The sequence below is a fragment of the Hippoglossus hippoglossus genome, chromosome 6 (genome assembly GCF_009819705.1).
Source record: "Hippoglossus hippoglossus isolate fHipHip1 chromosome 6, fHipHip1.pri, whole genome shotgun sequence".
NCBI classification, from domain to species: domain Eukaryota; kingdom Metazoa; phylum Chordata; class Actinopteri; order Pleuronectiformes; family Pleuronectidae; genus Hippoglossus; species Hippoglossus hippoglossus.
In genome coordinates this window covers 12,324,020-12,343,349 of record NC_047156.1, presented here as the reverse complement: position 1 = coordinate 12,343,349, position 19,330 = coordinate 12,324,020, and the positions used below count along the sequence as shown (strand labels likewise).

Below are 19,330 nucleotides of genomic sequence, written 5' to 3'. Positions count from 1 at the left end.
TCCACCTTTCTCTGTTGTTGGTACAGCAACATGGAAAAAGGCCCCTCTGCAGATTCTCTAAACTCCAACCTTCAGCACATTCTGTCCAGCTGTAAGACCATGTTGGCTAAAGGTTGCTACTGACAGCGACATGACCAGGTGGTGTGGAAAATGGCAGAAACCCTAGAGGCCTTTTAGCTGGAGCCAAATAGTTCCTCAATAAACTTTGAAACATCAGATTGTCGCCTTCATTAGACCAAGAGGCAGAGGGCAGAGCATCCTGCGAGGGCACCGGTCCTGACACCTGGCAGCAACTGGAGCCTGAAAGTAGACCTGGACAGGAAGCTAACCACCACAACGGAAGCAATAGGAATCTCTCCAGCCAGAAAATGTCTGCAAAGACAAAGACTACCATGCTGGTGGAGCTGGAAGGAGTCAAGGCTGCAAACGATAGGAAGATAAAGTATGCAGACCCGAGGGCGGAATGCGTAGAAGCAGGATGGAGGGCTTCCATATTCCCTGTGGAAGCGCTGCAACTACAGTGGGAATATGGTTCTGCCATCTGCTGAGGGGTGTAGGAGTATCAGGGGCCAAGCTAAAGAAGACACTAAAACGGTGGGTGGAAGACGCAAGGAAAGGAAGGTTCTGGCTCTGTTTGATAAGACACCACACCAGGGAGGAAAGGATCCTATAGGGACAGCAACAGCAGGTGGTAGGTAGAAGTCCCTGATAATGCTCCCCCACTTGGTGATGCTCTGAAACTAATGGGGCGAAACATCAATGACAGGTGGCTCACAGCTGAGGACCTTGTCGTTGGCCCTATGGACCCACTGGAGGTGCAAAAGCCAAAATGATTTGCAAGTGGTTCATAACTGTGCAGCAACTCATATCCTATATAAATACATTGTATCTCAGAGTTTCGCTCACATATGCACATGAAACTAGATGAGTGAGAAATGTTAAATATACTAAGGAGCAGGTGTAAAGAAAACTTGTAGCATCTAGGCTGAAAAACCAGATGACGCTGAGGTACACAACTGATGATATGTCCCTTACATCTGCTGGTGGTCGATAATATCCTCTGGTCGTGAAACGTACGAGGGATATTAACCATCTTGTCCTATGTTCTAAATTTAAAAAAATTCAGCCAAGCACAATCTATTTTTTAAACAAAAAAGTTATTAACACATTGGCAATGACGCAGTCACTGTGTTGTCCCCTAAATAAAAAAGTCACTTGATTCCGCGTGGCTCGCTGGCTAAAATCAGAGCGGCACAAACAACATGCTCTCAAAAGCTGCTGTGTCTCAACAGGCTTCATAGACTTGTTTGGCCTCTAGAACAAAGTAGAACTACTTCATTATAGAGATGTCACTATAATACTCCACAGTGAAGCATCCTGCTGCATAAGACTGTGAAAATGAGTGTGTGTGAATGTTACAATGAATGACTTTAAGTTTAGACACTTAGTTCGGGAGTAGACACATATTCACTAAGCTCCAACACTAATAATCATTGGAACATCAGTGTAGAAAACCTTCAGCTGCAGCTTCTCTTTTTAAGCCAGTTCTTAGTAACTGTCACTGGTTAGAACAAAAAACATAGCAGATATCTCATCAACTGTAACTAATCAAACTAAACCGTTGTCAGAACTTGTCAAAGATAGTTTGTGAGGCAAGATCTGCTGCTCTTTACCAACACTGTACAACCACAAGTGTTTCAGGAGTTCCAGCAACAGAGTGAGACATCGCTATTTAAGTCATTTTCATTCATATCAGTAATTTTCTACCTTTAAACTTTATTTTTGAATCATAACCTTCAGTATTTGTAACAAGCTCATAAAAAATAAGGTGCGCATGATTAACTAATCCTCAGCTGTGTTATATCAATATGTCAGATACACTGGATGTTTTATCAACATAACATAAACATAAGTATGGAATAGTATACCCAATAAAAAAGGCTCAGGAGCAAACAACTTGAAACAGAAATACTTGAAAACTTAAAAACAAAACTTAAAACTTCTATTCACAAAAAGTCCTTCTGCTTGTAAACGTCTCTGTGTATCCCTTTATTGAAGAAAATCACATTATTTTCAATTTTCATTGCGCCCCTAAAGTTTTAATGTGCCCCTACATTTTTCAAGTAAGGAGCATATGTGCTCTTTGGGAAAAAAAATAAGAGTCAAGCCCTGAATCTGAGTTTTGGCAAATGGAAACATAGGACTGAAATCTTTTGGATTTCCAGACATTCATCTGTAAACTTCAGGGAGGTTATTGAGAAGATAACCTTAAGGACAGAGTATCTGATCTGGGAAAACCAAACAATGAGTGAGCCAAGCAGAGCTGCAAATAATTAACACAATTAATCCACTGATGGCTTTAGAAACAAATGATCATTTTACAATTAGTATTCCCACCATTTAAAATTGCTCAAAGAAGGAAGAATTAAATAAATAAATTTAATATGTTTAAAATTGGTATAAATATTCAAGCATATTAACCAGTATTAGTGTTAAAAGTTTTCCACTGAAGTCCAGCTCTCTGCTGAGAGCAGCCAGTCGTCACTGAGCAGGCATATCTCCTCACACCTGCCACATCAACTGGCCCTAATCCCCAACATACTGGAAGTCATCTGACCAGCGGTCTGGTGGGCCACTTCCCCTCAGCGGACCTTACTTCAAACACTGGGGCTCGGATATCACCGAAACCCCAAACAGTAACACTACACCCCCATCATAACAACTCTCACACAAAGACTCCCCTGCTCCCAAAACAAGGGGAGAGGGCAGGAGGTAACGGAGTCTGTGTTTAGCTGGACACTATCACGAGATCTCCTTTAATAACAAATATTTGATTTACTGTACGGTGTGTAGTTACCTGATTTTTATCAAATAATTGTTTTTTAATGTCTGGACTAATGTGAACAGGAAGTTTACAAGAGATCAAAGGAAAAAAATGTAATCAAGCGCACATTGAAATGTTGAATAAATGACTCAGTTTAACATCAGCTTTAATCTGAAGCTTTGAACAAACTTTCCTGCTACTTGCTGCTATGTATTGTGCACCTGTCCTCTCTGATCACATGTGTATACAACTTAGAAACTGACACCAGTGCATTTAAATAAAAAAAACTTGTATATATATATATATACTATATCCTATACTTTAACAGCTGTTTGCTACCTACCCTGTATGGAAGTGATGATTGCTATCATTGAATGGCCTAGCTCAGGTTAAACCCTTTGAAAAACAAATACATACAAAGAATGAATGCCATAGAACTTATTTCATTATCTAGTTTGACAGTCATAACTGAAAAAGAAGACAAATAAATCAATCTAGGAATACGCAACAATGAACTCAACAAGTTTGCCAGTTATCTTTGTTGCTTTGGGGCTGTCTTTGTTGCATTCATGGCGCATGTCAATAATCGGAGGCCGATACTTTCCGTTTATGGAATGGGAAAGTCTCTACTTGCACCTTTAGAGTTTAAAGCAACCATCAGAAACTTGTATTCTTTCTTACAACAATCACAAACGACCAGGAGATGCCTGATTATCAAATATGAAGGATTTCTCACTAGGATTCTGGGAACACCTCGGTGAATCCTCTTTGACTGATGAATTCTCTCTTCAGCGCTGATTCACATTCACTCCTTGATGAACAGCTTTCATCTGATAACACCGAGTGCCCTCCATTCGACGAGCTCACATTTACAATTATCTCACAAATTGTACGATACTCCACGGGCCATTAAACCGCGCAGCCAGTGATGATGTATGTGCGGCTGGCCAGAGAGACTGCATTTGAGCAAATCCAATGACGGCCCACTTGAAATAAAGTGTTTAATTAAGCATTGTAAACCTCAGCTGGCAGCCTGGAGGAGCTGTAGGACAGCGTTTGACTGCACTCTCACAAACTAGCCCAGTGACACACTTTCACATCCTTACACGGGGGCACGCCACTGACTCAGGCTGTCACGCTGAGTCCTGCTGCACTACAACACACACAGAGCTGCACAATAAACTCACATGCATGCACACAAACACTCTCGTACACACACCATAGGGGCCATGAACGCTCGCTACACTTTCATCGCAGGGGGTGAGGCAAGGCATCCCTACGTCCGGCTAAGCCAGGAGTGGGGGAAGGGGAAGCATGGTGAAAGGGCCTGGAGATGGAGGTTATGTATGCAACCATGTAGCCCCAATCACAAGATGCAGCGGGGCACCTTAGAATAGAGTGACAGCGGTCGTATCTGAGCCGCATGCCCCCGTCAGGACAAGGAGAGCCGCACTGCAACGTGCCATACCCCAGAGGGAAAGGTAGACAGGGGTGCCTGTCAAACACAATGCTCACTGACGTTTGATTATTTATGCCGCCATTCAAGTTTTCCAGAGCAACGTGTCCTTTCATAAATAACTGAACGGGAACACTGGTGTGCCCTCATGAAACGGGACAGAGGGTGCCTGTACTCACACAACCCGTGCACCAGTGTTGTTGGTGACACATCTATTTATAACTCCTAATAGTAATGGTGCCAAGTGATGAAGTTAAGCGCATCGCTCTATAAAAGAGGCCACTCCGTGCGAACAGCGAAAAAGCCAATAAAACAGTAAACAAACTCTCTCCTCTTCCAATCAACAAAACCAAGTCTGTTGCTCTTGCATGTGTATTTTTGCACCTTCTATTTCCAAACACCTATCTCCCTCACACACTCTCTCTCTCTCCTCTCTCTCTCTCCTGCTCCCTCTCTTTTTAGAGGCTTGTTTGCTGCATACTTGGAAGCCGTGGAAAGTTTACTGTGGTGAGAGTTAAAAGGGAGGCTTAATTACGTTTTATTGGTGTGGACAGATTATCAAAATGAACAGAGCAGAGAAGTTTTCAAACGCCTAATGGAGCTTTGGGACGTCTGTGATTTTCCACTGATAGAAGCTAGAGATTCCGACCCCCACGCGCCACCCAGTGAAGTAAACATCATCATCCGCAAGTGATAAACTGGTGAAGCTCATGCCTCTCTAGATATTCACTGCAGCCATTGTCTCTGAGCCCTTTGTTGTGGATGGCCTGATGTATTATACACCACAGAGAGTCAAGATCTGAGACCCACCACTCTCCCAGCCCCCGGCTGCGTTCATGGGTGTCACTGAGCTGGGAAGGGCTGCACAGAGACACACATCGGCCGTGGTCGTATCACTGGTCAATAGGACTGAATTAAGTTCTTCCATTTGAATGCTAATGGGGATCAGTCTACATGTCTCCTTCCCATGTCTAGTTGTTTCCAGGATCCCATGTATCCTCTCCGGAAACAAATTAGTATAACAGAAGAGACGTAAGTGGCGGACACACACACACACACACACACACACACACTTACACACAAACAAATCAAGCCATGCCACCCACGTTGGTCCGACACACAGTCCCAGACCCTGAGCTCACAGATCCACCTGGATGGGACTGTCAGGTTTACTGACCAGCAGGTAAATGAACAACTTCTTACTTGACAAATTAACCCATGAAATGTCTCCTACTTCAAAAAGGATCATGACTTTGACATAGTGGAAGTCAGAGACACATCTTATGACTAAAGGATATATTTTGTCTAAAAAAAATATTACTTCTCTTGTTAGGGTCACATTTAATCTAGTAATATTAACATAAATTATCACTTTTTTTTTAAACAATGTATGATAAATTTGTATGAAACAAATGTTTCATACAAATTGCTAAATCATCTCTAGGGTATTTAGAGTTTGCAATGACAAGCTTGAAACATCATAAACAAGGAGTTACAGAAGAACATTCATGATAGCTGTAATAAAATAGAGGAAATCCCCACTGATCCCTCTCGATAAGAGGAGAAAACTTGCGAAAATGTGCTCATCAAAGCATTGATCTGCCCTTTCTAAATGTCAAACCATGAAATAAGATGATACACTAAACACAAAGAATTTTGGGGGGAATTTCCAGGGAAATTATTACTTCACAATCATTAGGTTAGGATACAACTTTAAAAAACGATCAAATAAGCACCCTCAGCTTCTCACAACAGGTTTATTGATTTATTTGAAAATGTTTGCAACAAAACTAAAATGTTATCCTTATAGATAACATATAATGTCTTTGATTGAAAGTGATAAATCAATGAAAAGGAGCTTGATACTATGATAAAAACACTGAAACTCTGGCGCACATGTATTTCTATTCTTGCCTTAATCAACACTGCACTATATTTAATTGCTACAGAAACAGGGAGCAGAAATAAAACATCTACCACTCTATATTGTATTTCCCTCCGTGTTAATAGCCTAATCTATAACAACAATCGACTCACTGTTTATGTTTATTTATGGCGGCATCCTGGTGTGTGAAGAAGCAAAGGTTTTAATCTGATTTGGCTTGTTCATGCGCAGCGACGCCACACTACGAGATGCAAAATGGCCACATGGTAGTAACCTTCAGCTCTGGATTCATCCTCTGCTTTCTGCATGACTACTGTGGAAACCATGGCGACATGTGCAATGTTGTTGTTTCCCTTATTTTATTTATTCTAAATAGACAGCACCGATCAATCAAATACCGGGATGTTGTCTGTGATGATCCAGATTCTGGGTTTACTGAGTTCACCTCCTGACGACAGCAACACCACATGGTCTCAGCTCATGCACGTCTACAGGCTCACTATGTTTGTTATGATACATGATTTAAGTCCTAACATAACACATATCCACATTAAATCGGATAAATCAGAAGCTATTTCTGATTTAATTCCCCACTATTCAGCAGAAGGACAGAATTAACAAGAGGTGAAAATGGGCTGCAAAACCACTTGATCTAGCACATTGGGACTAAATCCATTTATCAAATAACATTTAATAAAAACAATAATAGAATAAGTACTCACTCTCTCCATACGTGGGCCATATGCAGACAGTGGAGACAGACAGCATCAGACTCCAAAACAAGGTCGTGCTACCCATCAGTGAGTCAGATCTCATGGTCCTCAACATTATTCTCCTCTCAGAAATACAAAATAAGGCAAAAGGGACCAAAGTGGAATTTAAAAAAATAAAAATCCTCTGGGAAAAATAGAGCTTTAATACGATTTTTAAACTGAGAAAAATAAATGTATGCGTGTGTGTGTGTGTAGCCCAGGTGGCTTCTCTATGGTAGCATGCAAAAGCGTGGTTGCTTGTCTACCAGGATTTGATCTAGAATATATATATATATTTTTTTAAATCGAAATGAATGTGTAAGAATTGTTATAGAGCTCCCATGGAGAGCAAAAAAAAAAAAGAAAAACTATAAATATATTAAAAGAGCCTCCTGTTTTTGCCAATCACAGGATACTTGGATGCTGGTGTGGCACACATGCCAGTGATTTGACTGGATAAATGATGGTAATCCCCATCTTCAGTCTCCATCTCTTGAAAACAGCGAGTGCGCGTTACACGGTGCGATCCGGGGCCTGGCGGTAAACAAACGAAATGAATATATGTGTCAAAGATAATGTGAAGGGTTTATTTTTATCGCCAGCAGCGTCCACAGAACATGGTGAGTTAGCCCAGGGAGAATGGTGAGGAAGGGTGGAGAGGGAGAGAGAGAGAGAGAGAGGTTAGGGTGGCGGCAGAAAATAACGTCCAGATCCAGAGGGGTGGTGGCTGCGAGGCTGGGGGGGAAATGAATGAAACCCCCTTCTATTTCTATTTGATTTGTTATTATCCTAGCCTATGCCATTCAGGCAGCACGGGATCTCGATCCACAACCAGGCCAGTCCAGAAAACAAAACCCCTCGGACCTCGCTGCGCCGCCAGTCAGGGATTCGCAGCTGACAGAAAAATACCAGACTTGTGCCACGCAGGAGGAGAATGGGTCTCCTGCTCGCTCCTTGCTCGCTCCTGCTAGACGACCTCGGCTCGGAGTGCGAGGGAGGACATGTCCCGAGGAGTTGCCTTTGAAACGCTTCAGCCTTTTATCCTCAGACAGGGTCCAAAAAACGAGAGAACGCCGAAAAGTCCCGTTGCGCGTAAATCCAGCGAGTGAAGTCCCACGGTCAACGCAGGCTGCGGGTCTCCGCTCCTCCGTGGAATCTCTGCTGTAAACAAGAGTCGGCTTCTCTCACGCAGGAACACATAGTGGTACGGATAAGGTGGCCGGCTGGAGGGCGCAAAAACCCGGACTGGATCCACACCAGAGACTGGATTTAAAAAAAACAAAACAAAAACAAGATACCTCGAACAGGACGCACAAAAGGAGCGCACGCACCCCCTGCTGGATGCCTTTGAGTATGACATGGTTTAAAACACGATTGGCATCTATTGAAGTTATAAAGTTCCCCCCCGAAAATAAGAGACCACTTCAGATCTCTACGAGTTCAGTATTTTCTAATACATTGCTGAACATTTGTTGACCATTTTTTACTATCTATCTATCTATCTGTCTGTCTGTCTGTCTGTCTGTCTGTCTACACTGTGTCTGTCTGTCTGTCTGTCTGTCTCTCTTTCCTTCTGTCTCTCTTTCTGTCTGTCTGTCTACACTGTATCTGTCTGTCTGTCTGTCTCTCTCTTTCTGTCTGTCTGTCTGTCTGTCTACAACAACACTTTTTTATTTTATTTGAACACATACCCAAACATAGTAAACAAGAGAAACTGGTCATTTTCCAGGCTCATCACTTACTGTCAATATACCTTCATCAAAGGCAAATTGATCTTAACTTAGCTGAGGAGCCCTGAATAGATTTCATCTTGGAGCAGAACCGATCAGTTTTTCTTTAGATCAAAGGTAATTTCTCAGTATTGGGTGTTGGAGAGAAGAGGTGGCTTGCTAAATTCATCACAATTGTTTCATATCCTCACCCGTCCTACAGCTTCAGCGTGTAGGTTGTAGTGACATCTAGCGGTGAGGTTACACGTTACAACTAAATGAATACAGCTATGGTGGACTGCAGGTGAGGTAAAAACCTGAAAGACCCTTTTCCTTAGAGAATATATTTTCTTTTGTTTGTTTCTTGTTTGTTCTGGGCTACAGTACGAACATGGAAGTACACTCCATGGAGGAAGAACAACTCCCAAGATATGTAAGGGTTGTTCTAAGATAACGATTCTTTGTTTACACTGATGAAAACATAATTAGGATTATTTTATTCAATGTCTGCCAATAGCGGCCCCACCAACCCAACATACCTGACCTTTAAATAATGTGAGCTCTCAAAGGCACCATGTTGTCTGCGAGGTAGTAGCTGAAATGGGCGGTTCAGTGAGATCCTTTAGCAATGCCCTGTGTGGAAATGTTGTCTAGTATCATTATTATCTGAGTCCATATTACATGGATCATATGCTTCGTGCTCATATATGTAAACAGTTCTGCGTTCAGCAAACCTGTGCATTACTGGTTTTACGGTATTAGCGTAACATTTGGTGTCGGGGGGTGCAGGGGGGATTCAGCTTCAGCCGGTTTGGACCGTTTCAGTGTTTATCTGTCGCCTTCTGCTGCTGCAAATGCTACACTGCAAATGCAATGTAGATGAAGAGTAGTGTTAAATAGCACTGGAGTATGACGTCTGATGATTGCTCTGAAGGGAACAACGGAGAACACTTTAAGGTGGTGTAATTAAATGCTGTATGTGTCTTTTAGGTGAAGCAGCTGAAGTTGTGGCCTTCTACTATAGACAGTGATTTAGGTTTACACCCTGTAGCTTTGTAGTCAGGCAGCCTTTTTTTGTATTTTTCTCTCTTTCACGCACAAACACACAGATTCAAAGATCAGACACATTTATCTTTTATAATGAACACTGGTGATTACAAAACATTAAAAAAAAACAATTGGATTTAACAAAAAATAATTCTTCCAAAAGGCACCTCCTGCTGGACTGTCTGTTTCTGAGTAACACTTATGTACCATTATCTGACCTTACCATAACGTGTCTTGTCTCCTTGTATTCAATCAAGCTAGACCTAGACACTTATAGATTTCAGTTCCCTCAATGTTCCCTGATTTCTTTCTTCAAGATCCATGAATTATTCCCTGGAACAAAACCAAGGTGAAAATGTTGAAAGATACCTCTCATCTTGCAACGTCAAAGAAATTGTAAAAATTCTTAGATCCATCCCCCGATCCAGATCCTAACCCTAACCCAATTTAATGGGTTCTTTGCTGACTAATACCTCATCCTTCCACAAAGTTCCATGGAAATCTAGTCAGTTGTTTTTGTGTATCTTGCTTACAAACAAACAAACATCACACAGACTGGGGTGAAAACATAACCTCCTTGGAGGAGGTCATGATGTATGTTTGATAGAAAAATGCCAACTGCATCTGTTTGAAAAAGACACTTACATTGTGAATGGCATTGCTTTGAGATAATACTGTATATATACTATATTTTCTTGAATATAGCAGTATCAAACACATGTGGTATACATGGGTGGTAGGTATTTGTATAAAAAGAGGTTTGTGGATACTTTGGCTGAAGTTGTACTGAAGTGAAGCTTACAATTTAGTACTAAGAGTTTTGTTCTTTTCCTCCAGAGGAAGAGGTTCTTCCTGCACTTCTCCTTCTTCCTCGTTCTCCTTAAAAAAGCCCAGTAAATCCCAGGACCGAGGAATGACCTGGTGAGAGAAGCCGAGCTCCAGCAGCCAGGACACGCTAACAACACTTATCACAGAAGAAAGCATTGCCAGGGTTCTGAAGGGAAAGTGCTGTATTATAACTCCATTCTCCTCCGTCCAGCCGGGATACAAGACAACAGCAGGGATCCCGAGTACTGGTTCTCCACCCACCGCACGCAGCAGCATCCCAACTACGTAGCCGGTGATAGCGCCGTAGGTATTGGCGTGGCGGAAGTGCAGCACGCAGGCAAGCTGTGGGAAGACGATGCAGTAGAGCAGGTCTCCGCTCAACAGCCAGAGGGCAAACACGCTGTCATCACCAAAGGCCAGGCCTGTTCCTGCCAGGCCCACTAGCACCACGCTACCACGGATCACCCACTGCAGCTCCCGCTCCGACGCCTGCAGAGAGGGGAGGTGAAGCGACGGTAAAAACTTACTTAGTTACTTTGCCTTAGAGCTGTATCAAACACACACACACACACTCACAGACACATGCACACACCTGCTTTCTCAAAGTCGTCCTGTAAATGTTTTGTGTAAACATTGATGCTGAGGACAGCAGCACTGAGTCCATTGAGGACATGACTGCTGCAGCCACAGAACCAATGCCTAACACTGATACCCAGTTGGGTGTGAGATATTGCAGGGCCAGTGGCAGGATCTTCACCGCCTCCCCTCGTTCGAAAGGAGGGGGTAGACCATACGCTGTCTGGTTCCAGTCTTAGAGAAAAGGAAAGGGGGAGAAGTATAGTGATGGTGCAAAAAAATAAAAATAAAAACTGGGGAAAAAGAAGCAAAATTTCACACACACATGCAAATGCAGTTATTTATCAAAGTAGTGGTACCTAACTGTTAGAACATAGTGTCTAACTGAACATGTATGAATGTACTGTGCATGCTGTTGACGTCCGTGTGTACCTGCAGAGGCCGCCACTGCTCCTATGATCACTGAGGGAATTCCCATCATAAAAACTGTCCCAGCAGCAGCGAAGCAGGTGATCTGAGCCTGAGCAGAGGAGGCTGCAGAGAGGATCCTCTGGTACAGAGACTGATAGGCCAGTCCGCCCACACTCTGTTGTATACAGAACAACAACAAAAACAAGCTTTGTCAGTGAACAACTTGGCAATTCATGCAGTTCGACAAAGCGTCCTTTCTCACAGCGGACAATTTGACTGGTCAAACAGATTTATCATTTACATAGACCCATCATTTTCAACAACAGATACTGTACAAAGAAGTCAAATAAAGCTGCCTGAGTCAGGACAAGTAAGAGGACAATGTTGCTGCATGTAAATAAAAGATTACATGTTGTTTCTCTGCACGATTTTAGTGCCAATTTCTTCGAGGGATTTCATGAGTGTGTGAGCAAGTGTGTGATTCAAAGTTCAGTTGGGAGAATGTGATTAGAAAAAATATGATGCCTCACTAATTTTTGGAACTGTGGACACTCTTCAGTGCACTTGTGGTTGTACAGTAACGTTACAGAGTGGCGGTTCTTCTCCCCCGAGGCTATCTTTGCAAAGTAGTGACGCAGACGTGCAGAAACCACAAAACTCAAGCCGCCAGCAGATAAGTTTAATTAATAACAGCTGACAAGGTCACTGGTCCTGCAGCGTTTGTAAGCAAGTCGTCGGACTCGCACAAAACAAATCTCACCACTAATAGAAACTCATCCATCCATATTCCTGTGTCCGCCAGCTCCATCTTTCCCAGCCATGAGTTCCCACTCGTTTGGTTGACGTGGGGTCTTTGTGACAGGTCAGTAACAGCAGGACTGAGGAACATAAAAGGAACACAGAGCCACTGAAAGAGAAAGGAAAAACAGTAGTTATCGAACAAGCCACAAATTGACTTACTCGAATTTCTTAATGTTGTCGTCTCTCCCTCATTTCTGTCAATCACTACTTTAATACACTCCCTCTGTTTCTCACCATGCTGACAAAGATGAAGCAAAACTGGATGACATCAGTATATGCAACAGAGTACAGACCCCCTAATACTGTATAGATGATGGAGACAGCGGCCGAGATAACAATAGAGAGGGCTGACGACAACTCGAGAATCATGCTCATCGTTCCTCCTGGATATCACACAGAAAATAAACCAGAGGTGAACACACTGTGTAATGCGATGGACTGATGACCACTGTTTTCATTTAAAGGCACAAAGACGTACGTATAAAGATTGACCTACCCAGAGCAGAAAGGATGCAGGCGACCCACAAAATATCGCTGATCAGAGCAGGAAGCAGTAGCATTGCGGTGAACATGTTGCCATAGCGATACTGGAACGGGTCCAACATAGTCACGTAGAATTTTGACCTCATAGGTTTTGCAAAGAATAGTCCCGCTTAGGATGTACACAAAGAAAAGAAAACAACAGACGTGTCATTGAAAATAATCAGATGATTTTAAATTTAAGGGGGAAAAAAGTGTTATTAATTAATTCTAGAAATCTATACGGCAAATATGTTTTCAATTACAGCAATAATTCAATGTTTCTAGATTCACTAATGTGACTATTTTCAGTTTTTCTTAAATCTTCTATGACAAATTGAATCTCTTTGGGATTTAAGCAGTTGGTTGGACAAAGTGATCTGAAGACATCAGCACAGCATCCGAGAACTTTCACCTTCTGGCTCACATTGTAAACACCAAATGATTAATTTAGAACAACCTAGGAACTGGGAAAATTCCAAATATGCAGACTTCACCTACTAAACATAGTCGTCTATAAGATGGTCACAGGAATAAGTTTATATCTAATACCCCAGAATAATTTTATTTCTCTAATGCAAGAAAAGCAAAACTCTTTGTGTTGGTATTCTTATTCACATACACTTTTTTATTCAATAAAATGTATTCTGTTGTATGTGCTTCTGTTTGCCAATATGTAAACTTGATGTACACTCTATGACTATGAAAAGATAAAAAGCACTGTCAGTGAGTAATTCGTCTTGATTATAGTATTTACTGCTTCGTAGTTTATGCCACTGATGCTTATCTCTTTTACATGATGAATACAGATGACATAACTTAGAAGAAAATTAATTTAAAACTTTGGCACTTTACACCTGTGGATTAACCTTTAGTCTCGTAGGTTAGCATTCAGTTTCATCCTGTATTTGGTTGCAACAGCAAAATAATCTAAATTAGTCCTGTTGCTTAGAAGACATGCACAACCGTATGCTTGAATTGAACTGCCTGAAAATCAGTCAACTATCTTTGTACTGAAGGTACCCTACATCTTGCCTAGTGCATGCTGGGATGTGTGAAAGCAACACACCACCATTAAAGAAAAGCAAGCAGGTAAAAAAAAGTAAAATAATGAAATCCTGTTCTTTGCTTTAGATGCACTTCTGCTGAATGTAGAGTTACAGAGGCTGATGTATCTCTGTAAGAATAGCAAAACCTGATCTGCTTCATGTGCTGTTGTTTCAAAGGCAAACTTAACTTTCAGTTTTGAACACAGCCTTCGGTTCTCTGTACATTTTCAGACACATCTCTGCAATTTCAGTTCAACGTCAACATATCATTGCACTCGCTGTTGAGATTCTATCGACTGTACAAACATAAATTTATCAGAATTTATGCACTTTAAACCGTCCCTGCATGACTTCTGGTGTCTTCATTACTAAACCATTGTTGAAGAGTATCAGCAGAGCACATGTGAGGGATCTCACATTGTGAGGCTGAAAACACAACACCAGGGCATTTCAGCTACTCACCCAAAAGAAAACCAAAAAGATGTGCAGGCGGCCCCAGAGCCCAAATGACACCACGGGTGGGAACGTAAACAGCCTCAGCGGTTCCCATTATATAACCTCCACCAACCCATGTCGCTGAAAGCAAAGAAAGCACAGAAAGTAAGGCAGGACTGGAGGAACAGAACACCAAGAGAGGAGCATAGAACACACACAAAGATGGAAAACCTAGTCTAGTACTGTTATTTGATGACGGACATGGAAAGAAGGCTTCAACCTGTCATGGTGAAAATCCCAACAACGACATTGATGTTGCGGCCACCGACGATGGTGACCTCGCTCTTGCTTCCAGTACATGTCTTCTCCTCTTTCTTGGATTTTCGAGATGCCCAGACCCCAATGACCAGGATGACCATGTAAAAAACCAACACAGCCACCAGTCCCGGGACATTCACTGCCATGATTGTCTGAAAACACAATGTGCAGCCCTTCAACAACACAAACTTATCAAACATGACAAGTACTGTAGAAGAAAATATTTCACTTTCTTCTGTTGATATTTTCTTAACGCACCAAGATCAAGTTCCCTCTTCATCCACATGACACAAAGGTCTGTGCTGAGACATGGTTTTACATAAATTTCCCAGGAAGCTGACCTGCCAGGAGAATTTTCTTACATCTGTCTTCAATTTAACTGAACTCCGCTGATGCAGACAGAGATGTCTTGTTAGGAAACGGGATGAAGGGGCTGACCAAACCGGTTAGTGACAGATAGAAGTGCTCAGTATTGTAAATCACCCTGTCCAGGACTTTTGAAGTTGTATTCACCTTTTGTTCTCATGCAGACCCTTTGTTAAGCTAAATCCACAGACAATTGTTTTAGATTTGCCCAAATTTACAATACTAAGAAGACCTTAGTATTGTAAATTAGCCTGTCCAGGACATCTTAAGTTGTATCCATCTGTTCTCATGTGGACCCCTTATTTGGCTTAGAAACAGCTGACTGTTTTAGATTTGCCTTTGTGTAATACTATAAAACTTCCTTCTGAATGTTGACCATCCTTACTGTGATGCTGTCTCCACTGCGCAGTGAATAAAACTCATCTTTACCAGCCACTGAATCTGGACCTGATGGAATTTTTCTTCTTCCACAGTCCAAAAAGTATTTTAAAACAGAAGCTGTTGCTGGTTTAATGCATCTTTTTAAACCTTTAGATTGCGTATGCCGAATATCACGCCTGACCTAAGTTTTGCCTAACAAGTGGTTGGCGTGAGAGGTCTGAAGGAGCTGGAATGTTTTAGATTAGGATTTTAGGATTTGTTGTATTAGGAGGTGCCATCCCGACCTTGGCATTTGGATAAGATGCGTGTCCACTCTGAAGGAGAAAATAAACAACCCTGACATGACTTGTAGGGTCCTTGACTTGTTATCTGCTCCCCCTCCTGTTTGTAAAATACTGAAATGCTTCTATTGTGCTTCCAGGTTTTTAGGTTTAACTGTTTGTGAGCTGTACTGAGAATTTTTCTGACAGATATTGAATATTCGAGTAGAGGAGAGGGATCCCTCACATGTGGCTCTCTGAGGGTTCTACGTTTTTCCCCCCTGTTTATAGTTATTCTTTGGTAGTTTTTCCTTAATCTTGTTGAGGGTTAAAGGCAGAGGATGTTGCACTATGAGACAAATTGTGATTTGTGAATATGGGCTATACAAATATAATTTGATTGATTGATTAAAGTAGACTCATCATGGAGATAAGTGTTTTATTCATCAATGTGGAGACTGATCAAAGGTTCAGCCATTCTTCATCACTAGTTTAAAATTGGGGCTGTGCTGCAACCCCTAATGAGAGTTGGTTCTATTGCCAGGAAGCACCCCTGTATAACGCGATAGGCCCTTTCCAGCCAGTCTCAAGTGGCTTTGAATTAAAGACAGTTTTACAGACCAATCCGTACATTAGACTTCCATTTGAACTCAAAATAACTAACATAACTCTATTGCTCATGGAGAAAGTCAATATTTACCTGGGAAACCCATTATTACGGGGTAGTCGTATGTGACCAATGTTACAGTAGCTCACCTCATACGATGCTACATGAAACTGATATAGAGCTACAGCATTACCTGACAGCACTTAACTTCTGGGAATAAAACAATGACTGTACACCACTGTTTATAAGACTTTCATGCCAGGGCTGTAAAACCTTGTAAAGAGTAACTCAAAGTGATAATCTCTGTCTGAAACCCACAATAGGCAAATAAATGATTAATTACCCAGGGATGCTCCACATAAGATCGCTACGCTGTAAAATTTGTGCAGTTGATTTTACTTAAAAACTATTGGACTCAAATTCTGTTATATTATACATACATGTTTTTGTCAAGTTATTCCAACCTAAACATGGCAAGTGCTATTATTGTTCTTGCGCCTTAAAGGTCCAGTGTGTAAGATTTAGGTGAAAGGGATCTATTGACAGAAATTGAATATACAATAATCCTAGTGATGTTTTCACAAAAGGGTCTTTCATCTAAATTATACAAATTGTTGTTTTATTTGCCCTAGAATGGGCCCTTTATATTGAAATACTTTATATTTACATATATGCTTGAGCATGGCTTTCATTGTCGTCCATGGTGACATTACCTTCCAGTATAATACTTTGATTGTCTGGGATTAACAAAGACAAGATATCAGGCACAGAGTAGCTTGCTGAGAATAGCTCAATAGTGATAGAAACCATTTTTTTGCCCCCCACAGACTGTATATAAAGATAGACAACGCGTGTCTACTCCCCGCCCACTACCCAGGAATGAAGCCAATGCACCCTGGATAAGAACACTGCAAACTTGCACATTTGGACCTAGAATCAGCGCAGTAGCGATCAGGGGATGGAGCTGCCGTAGTGAGATCCTGCCTTTAAACGCGCTCAACCACTCGCGGGTCTGTCTCAGCTGTCAATCATGTTTCATTTCATTATAGCATCAAATAACTAATTGAAACCAGAGTTACTGGAAAAGTTTGCTCTTGAACATACAACAGTGTGATAAGAACATACTGTAAACGACAGACGTCATCTTTCAGACATTTTATAAGCCGTAGTGATTAGATGCATCTTTATTTACAGTCTATGGATCAAAGTAGGCTTGTGAATGGATTTCATCATAAAGCATGATACCATTATCTTCCAAAGTGATATAGTAATAGTATTACCTTACCTTACCTTACACAACTCAGGAATCTTTCTGACCTGTTTTTCCTTTTTCCTTACCTTCACTCCTGGTATCAAAATGCTGTACCTACCATGATGAAAACAACTGAAACTGACCTTTACCATGTAACATCTATAAAGTTTTAGAGCACAACCTACACAACCTAAATTTAGTTTACCCATCTCAACCCCCAACACACTACAATACCCACACTGGATATTGTAGATAGAAAGATGGATGGATGGATGGATGGATGTATAGCTAGATAGATAGATAGATAGGATTTTACAAATTACGGTGTATTTCAAACGAGTTTGACGAATTATTAGATAATGATTATGATATCATAAAGGATAGGTATATAGATAGATAGATAGATAGATAGATAGATAGATAGATAGATAGCCTATTACCTATTATGGTGTATTTCAAAAGAGTTTAATTAATTAATAGAAAAAGATTATGATTTGATAAAGGATAGATAGATAGATAATGATATGATAAAGGATAGATAGATAGATAGATAGATGGATGGTTGGATGTATAGATGTATAGATGTATAGATGGATAGATGGATAGATAGATAGATAGATAGATAGATAGATAGATAGATAGATAGATAGCATATTACGGTGTATTTCAAAATAATTTGATTAAATATAAGATAATGATTATTATGTGATAAAGGTTGGATCATTCCACCACAGCTTAAAATAAATAAAAGCACCTTCTACTGTGGATGCCCGTAAGTCACGTGATCGCGTGCGTAAGACAATAGGTTGCGTGAATCTGATGACATTTAGTCAAATTAAACATTGCGCAGTGTGTTTTTCATTTAAAAAAAAAAAGCAGATAAATATTAAACGGGAGATTATAAATTGTATTCCCGGACATAAATTGTATTCCCATTGTATCCCCGGCTGAGGTAACGTACCTTTCCGCAGGTTCCTCTCCTCTGCACATCCGCAAATCTGCCGCTGGTCTCCTCTTTTGCGTGTTTATATCCCCCTGACGCGTGACGCCCAGGGTATGTGTTCAGCGCCGGCAAAACGTTCAGCGGTGTTTTTACCGCAGGCTGCGTGTTTATTCTCAGCGAACAAGTGTCGCCGACGTGCTGTATCGAGCCCCTGGTGGCTGCTGCTGCCGTGCTGCCCTCAGTCGAGCTTCTGGAGACATCCGCGTGTGACGCTGACGGTGCGTGCGAGAGAGTTGACCAAGTGTTGGGAAAACGTTGCAAACCTGAACGCACCCTAAACATGCGGGATAATTACTGACAGCGTTTTCAATGACTGATGAGAATAAAGATTTAACGGATAAAAAAGGATTTGAAAAAACATTACAACATTATGCAATAAATGAAAGAAAAAAACCCCAGCCCAACTAAATTTAGACTTGTCAACTAGACCATGACTATAATTATATAACAATGTAGCAGGTTCACACAATAGATTGACTGATGCAATTCAGATCACAGAGTATTCACGTATTATTGCCACCACTAATATAATTTGATGACATGATACATAATTAGCAGAAATAGTGTCCACAATATTTGATAAAACCTGCATATTGGCCCCTAAACCTTCCCTGATTATGGTCTTCACACAAAGAGAGGGGTACCTGGACCAGGATCATGTTTCCTGTCATATGACATGAATCCTCATGGTTAAAGGAACATGCACGTGTTATATTTAAATGAGGACCCCCCCCCCCCCCCCCCCCCTTCTCATTCGTTTGAAACCTTATCTTATTAATATCTCAGCTCTGGGCCTGGACGAGAGGAGCAAAAACATGCTGCAGGCAGGACTGGGGAGGAAACTGAACCAG

The 19,330-nt window shown here is 41.4% G+C and overlaps 2 protein-coding genes across 4 annotated transcripts in view; both read right to left on the bottom strand.

The window, feature by feature from the left end:
- Positions 1–6,993, bottom strand: part of igf1ra (insulin-like growth factor 1a receptor) — an 80,292-nt gene extending 73,299 nt beyond the window's left edge. The window contains exon 1 of the mRNA XM_034589215.1: positions 6,888–6,993. Coding sequence (XP_034445106.1) covers positions 6,888–6,993 — 106 coding nt within the window. The remainder of the gene's footprint in view (positions 1–6,887) is intronic.
- On the bottom strand, positions 3,116–18,678 carry LOC117763799 (high-affinity choline transporter 1-like). 3 transcript variants are annotated; one of them, XR_004614216.1, is made up of 10 exons: positions 18,438–18,678; positions 14,573–14,762; positions 14,320–14,433; positions 12,786–12,941; positions 12,524–12,672; positions 12,249–12,395; positions 11,510–11,663; positions 11,094–11,311; positions 10,349–10,990; positions 3,116–3,131 (listed from the first exon to the last, which is right to left on the bottom strand). XR_004614216.1 is itself a non-coding variant. In XM_034589218.1 (9 exons), the coding sequence occupies exons 2-9, from the start codon at positions 14,754–14,756 to the stop codon at positions 10,472–10,474; spliced, it is 1,641 nt and encodes a 546-aa protein (XP_034445109.1). In that variant the 5' UTR covers positions 14,757–14,762; positions 18,438–18,678; the 3' UTR covers positions 9,908–10,471. The 3 variants fall into 3 exon arrangements, 2 of the variants coding, with proteins under 2 accessions (XP_034445109.1, XP_034445110.1); XM_034589218.1 differs by lacking the exon at positions 3,116–3,131 and having other exon boundaries at positions 9,908–10,990; XM_034589219.1 differs by lacking the exons at positions 3,116–3,131; positions 18,438–18,678 and adding an exon at positions 16,665–16,685 and having other exon boundaries at positions 10,357–10,990.
- Between the last annotated feature and the right edge of the window lie 652 nt (positions 18,679–19,330).

Coding starts and splice junctions, on each gene's coding strand:
- LOC117763799 (XM_034589218.1), bottom strand. CDS start 14,756: ATGGCAGTGAATGTCCCGGGACTGGTGGCTGTGTTGGTTTTTTACATG. Junction 12,396..12,523: donor GCTTCATCTTTGTCAGCATG/GTGAGAAACAGA, acceptor TTTCTCTTTCAG/TGGCTCTGTGTTCCTTTTAT. Junction 11,664..12,248: donor TGGATGAGTTTCTATTAGTG/GTGAGATTTGTT, acceptor TGTATACAACAG/AGTGTGGGCGGACTGGCCTA.